Consider the following 4,965-nt stretch of genomic DNA (forward strand, 5'->3'; position numbering starts at 1 on the left):
ATGACACCCAGTACTGTTATTTGTCCTACCCTTGTTATACATCTTGACAAATAATCTGAGTTCATGAAATGCTCTTAGTTTACAATGTTGTGCCACAAAACATATTTTCTTGCCATCTTTCGCCTGGAGCAGAGACGTGCCAAAGCTCTGAAAGATGAGAACATTTTGGAAGGTGGGCAGGGGCGGCGCAGGTATGGGGGTTTATAGGGAGAGGGACTTGCTTTTTTGCTGTAAACGGGCTTCCCCAAATCTTTGCTCATGGTCCCGCGCCAGGAGCTCGGCATTGTGGCCCGGTCTACTATCTGCTCCTTCTTGGAAACGGCGTCAGAGAACAGCTGAGAGTGGCTTAACATTTCAAACGTCTGGCGGTAGGCTGAAAAGTTTCCACCCTGAAAACACTGACATGTAGCAGCAGCAGCAGCAGCAGCAGCGGGCTGATGCAGGACACCTCACATGGGTTGGTGCTTGGAATTAGTTTTGCGTAAAAGTTGTGCGCAAAGCCTCTCCAAACCAGAGAACCCATGGGTCACTCTTCATGCGTCGATGTAGTTTTTCTTTTTTTTTTCTCATGGAAGCTGATTTATTTCAGTTAGGATCATGTGTTGAACTCCTGCCTGTTGTACTGAAGCTGCTGCGGCGTTACAGTTGTTCTGTTTCTGTTTACACGCGTGCGTAAAACAGCTTGGGACTCTCCTGATATTTTAATTGCTAATAAGTCTATTTTTCCCTATGTATTTGTGTAAATAGATACATCTATAGCCACGTTAAATGGGTTGCTACATTTGTTCAAAATCCTTTTTTATTATTTGTATATGCCCAATTTAAGCGGCAACATTGCGCACGAAGGATTAAAAGTGGAATTCTTCTGATATTAGTCATAGATGTCCGCACAGCTGGAAGGAGGCCTGCAGCCGGAGACGACAGCAAAACTTGATGTATTAAAATCTGAAGAAGTTTTTGACGTGACAAGTCCTGACGGATGCGTGGGTCAGCGCGGCCGCCCCGAGGACGGAGGGGAGAACGAAGCGGTCCCGTCTCCAGAGGGACCGCAGCAGAAAGCGCGCAAGATGACTCGGAGCCCCAAATGCGCCCGCTGTCGAAACCACGGCGTCGTTTCGTGTTTGAAGGGCCACAAACGCTTCTGCCGCTGGAGGGACTGCCGCTGCGCCTGCTGTCTGCTGGTGGTGGAGCGGCAGCGCGTCATGGCAGCGCAGGTCGCGCTCCGGCGGCAGCAGGCTGCCGAGGTGAGGAGAGCGCAGGGGCAGGTCAGTGGCCGAGAACCGACGGAGAGATTAACAGATGAGCCAAGCGTAGAGAGTCAATACACATATAGCAGAGAGAGGGAAAATAAAATCATTGCTGGCAAAAGAAAAAAAAAAGAAAACGGTATGAGACACCAAGGATCCAAATGTATTTTTTTTAACACAATCATTTTCAATAGCTGTTCCTGTGTTGCTTTTTTCTGAAGAGAAAAACCCAAATAATCTAGTCTACATTTTACAAAAGTCCTTAGAAATAAGACTCAGAGTTTCAATTTGCACAAATAGGACTATTATCCATCTGCGTAATATGTGTGTGTGTGTGTCCATGACGCACGGCTCAGAGAGGCACGGCATTTAAATCTCAAGAGCGCACGTTTGCTTTTATTCTTCCAGCATTTACATGCAACAACAACAAAAAAAATCTATCTTTCTCTTTGTTCAGATTAGCTCAAAATATTGAACAGTTAAGCATCATTAATTCTGAAATGTCTCTTTGCTGCAGTGAGAAAGTTCGGTGAGCTACTTGTATTTCCATAAGGTCAAATTAGTATCTGTTGTGCATTAGAAAGTAAATTATATTACTGCAAGGACACATAATTGCACAAAGAAAATAATTTACACACTAGTTAAAATATTGAAACATATCAAAAATGTTTAACTGCAACTCATAATAACCTTCAGAAGACTCTAACTTTATTCTGCTTTGCAGTTCATTCCAGCTATAAGATGATTTGTAGCAGAAATCAGTCTGAAGTTATTACAGACGAGAAAATGTGAGGTTCTTAATTATAAAATTTGATATGCTTCATTAAATTATATTATTAATGTTATAATGTGTGTATTGAAATATGAAATGTGGAATAGAACAGAGCATTTAGCTGCTCTTCTATAGAAAGTTACACACATATCAGCTCTGTTACGGTGGTGCCAAGTGTAAATGGTCAAACATTCTCGTACTTTAATCTTAGAATCTCACAGACCTCTACCTGGCCTCTACATAATGTATTCGCCCCCTTTAATTACCCTTGGGGGACTGTCTCTGTGTAACATAATTACATCCAAATGTCTAACTCCTGTTCACATGTTTCTCTCAGGGTAAGAGGGGAGTCAGATGTGCAGCTCCGTTGCGGAGGACGGCCTATCAGTGTTACACCAGAGCAGCCGAGCCGAGCATCGTGGCTAAAAGCATCCTGCAGGGTGAAATTTAATTAACATCTCCTTTCTCATTAACAGATCTCTTTTCTCCCAGACTGTGATGAAAAGTGCAATTTTTTCCCAGTAGTTGAGCAGATCACTTAAAGGCAACTTTTGCATTTATTCTATTGCATTTAATAGATTTGAAGCGAGATCACAAATGAATCAGACTGATAATCCTCTGCTGGTGGTGACTCATTGCATGCTGGCATGTCAAACTAAATGTATTTTACTGTCAGAAGCAGTTTTCTACCTAACTTTTGCCATAAGTCATCAATATATGGCTCTGACCTTAAGCGTAAAACAAGTCTTAAGCCTAAAATAAATTGCTGGCCTTGTGAGGATGCGCTTATTGTCGTCAGATTGCCTGTTTGTCCCCATAACACCCTCACATGAGTGCTTTCTATATGATAGAGAGATATGTATTGTGTGAAAGTATTAACATTCTAATCACTGCACTGACACGACCTCCTCGTGCTCAACAACCCCTCCAACTCTCTTTCCTGATATTATCGCACATAACTAGACACACTTTACTTGGCTAAACACACCCCTTCATTGTTGCTTGGCTATTTCACAACAACAGGCCATTACTGTAATACGTAGCGTGTATTAATGCCTGCTGGCTTACAGTCAAATCCCACTGGAGGCTTTGTCGTCTTTACAGCCCTCTCAGTCTTCCCCTGCTCTCAGTAAAGCAAAAATGACGCAGCTAACCAAGTGCATAATGAAAATATTAAACAGCAAATTGCTGAGACATAAACATAACAATTAATTGGTTCGTTCATAAACTGATTATAGAAATGAAAGTGTGGCTCTGCTCCCAGGGTTGAAATCTGCTGCGCCTCCAGAGGACGACGCCTCCTATTGGTCGAAGCAGGCGCAGCACGACCAGCCGCCCTTCACTTGCCCCTCCATCAGCGCCCGGATGAGGAAGAGACGAGCCTTCGCAGACAAGGAGCTGGAGAACGTGATGATGGAGCGCGAGCTGAGACAGAGGGAGCTGCACCCTGACCTGCCCTTCTCCTCCTCCTCCTCCTCCTCCTCCTCCTCCTCCGCCCTCGTCCCCCTGCTTCACCCTCCACCCCTGCCCATCTCCCCTGGCCTCCACTGCTGCCCTCCCAGCAAGGACCTTAATGCCGCTGCAGGGGCTTTAAGCTACGTGCCTGTATATAAATATAAGCCTCTTTATGAGTGTGACTTCCAGTTTTACCAGTTCTTCCACCTAAAGAGCAGGTCCTCCACAGGAAGCAGCTACGACGACTTTTTGCTCTGCCGAAGCTCAGAGGAGAGCAGCGAGGAGACAGAGGTGCAGAGTGGATGGAAAGATCATGGGAAGAAAAACCAAGCAGAGCTAATACCTCTACTATCACAGCAAAGACTTAAGAATGATGGCAGCACCGCATCAAGTGTTGAACTTGTCAAATCCACTTCAAAAACAACAGAAAGAATGGACTCAAATGGCTCTTCAGCGGTCACACTGTCTATTTCTGGATCCGATCAGCGTCCCCTGGGTGGACCAGACATCAGTGCAGCCAGCAGGACTTTAGATCCCAGATCTTTGACAGCTAAGGGCTGGACTGCAGACGCTCCCGTCCCACAGGCAGGTCCTCACGACGACTCTGTCAAGAGCCCTCACGGCAGCTCAGTCAGGACTCCCACTGTGAGGCCACTACCTTTCTCTGTGGAGGCTCTGCTGAGGGCCTGACAGCCAAATGGAATGTGGGATCTTGCACTTTGTTATATATGGACTAAGAATTTAATCTGAGGCTATAAATATAAAAAAATGCTGTTTTGTATAGCAGGTTTTCAAATACTTTTCTTTAACGCGGCAAAAATATGAAAAAAAAAATCAGGTTTCAGAAATTAAATTACAGTGTTTTTTATTTTCATGAAAATGTATTTTCCTATATTTGATCTTTTATTAAAAATATATCACTGAAAGACAAATGTGTACTTCAACACTATATTTTTATCTACTTGCCAGCATTGGCCATATTTTGTACAATGCACACTTTCAAAAAGTTAACATTTTTCTATCCTCCTCTGTCAGCAGTGAGATAAAAACGTACTGAACCACTCAGCTTTGATCCTCGCTCATCAATCATGTTCTACTCTCTTTTCCTGCAGTAGAAACACACAAAACAGCCATAAAACCAAGTTGATGCACAATCAAGTAGTGTTTGTACTTGTGTGCTTTTCTCACTTTATGGTTTGATTTTTAAATCATAGTGTGGCTGATCTCTGTGTCAGAAACCTCTTAAGTCAGAAGGGTAGCAATGAAAGGAACATGAGGTGAAGCAGGTGGTTTGCCAAGAAGAGCAATGATTTCCGAAAAATGTTGCTGCAGTCGAGCTTATTTCTTTGGCTTTGTTGCGTTCCAACTGTCATTGTTACTGTACCTAAAGCTCACTGATCACATGGCATGCTGCTCAATGTTTCATAAAGTAGAATATCATCAACAGGCTGGCGGGAACATGAGGGAATATTCACTGTGGCTAGGAGGGTG

General features: G+C 43.8%; 1 protein-coding gene across 2 annotated transcripts; it reads left to right on the forward strand.

Annotated features, from left to right (window-relative positions):
• Window positions 1-223: 223 nt before the first annotated feature.
• On the forward strand, window positions 224-4,375 carry LOC127530185 (uncharacterized). 2 transcript variants are annotated; one of them, XM_051947737.1, is made up of 4 exons: window positions 224-368; window positions 876-1,265; window positions 2,357-2,459; window positions 3,284-4,375. In XM_051947737.1, the coding sequence occupies exons 2-4, from the start codon at window positions 882-884 to the stop codon at window positions 4,162-4,164; spliced, it is 1,368 nt and encodes a 455-aa protein (XP_051803697.1). In that variant the 5' UTR covers window positions 224-368; window positions 876-881; the 3' UTR covers window positions 4,165-4,375. The 2 variants fall into 2 exon arrangements, with proteins under 2 accessions (XP_051803697.1, XP_051803695.1); XM_051947735.1 differs by having other exon boundaries at window positions 224-1,265.
• The last annotated feature ends 590 nt before the right edge of the window (window positions 4,376-4,965 follow it).

The sequence above is a fragment of the Acanthochromis polyacanthus genome, chromosome 4, assembly GCF_021347895.1.
Source record: "Acanthochromis polyacanthus isolate Apoly-LR-REF ecotype Palm Island chromosome 4, KAUST_Apoly_ChrSc, whole genome shotgun sequence".
Classification (NCBI taxonomy): Eukaryota; Metazoa; Chordata; class Actinopteri; family Pomacentridae; genus Acanthochromis; species Acanthochromis polyacanthus.

Coding starts and splice junctions, on each gene's coding strand:
- LOC127530185 (XM_051947735.1), top strand. CDS start 882: ATGTCCGCACAGCTGGAAGGAGGCCTGCAGCCGGAGACGACAGCAAAA. Junction 1,266..2,356: donor TGAGGAGAGCGCAGGGGCAG/GTCAGTGGCCGA, acceptor TGTTTCTCTCAG/GGTAAGAGGGGAGTCAGATG. Junction 2,460..3,283: donor GGCTAAAAGCATCCTGCAGG/GTGAAATTTAAT, acceptor CTCTGCTCCCAG/GGTTGAAATCTGCTGCGCCT.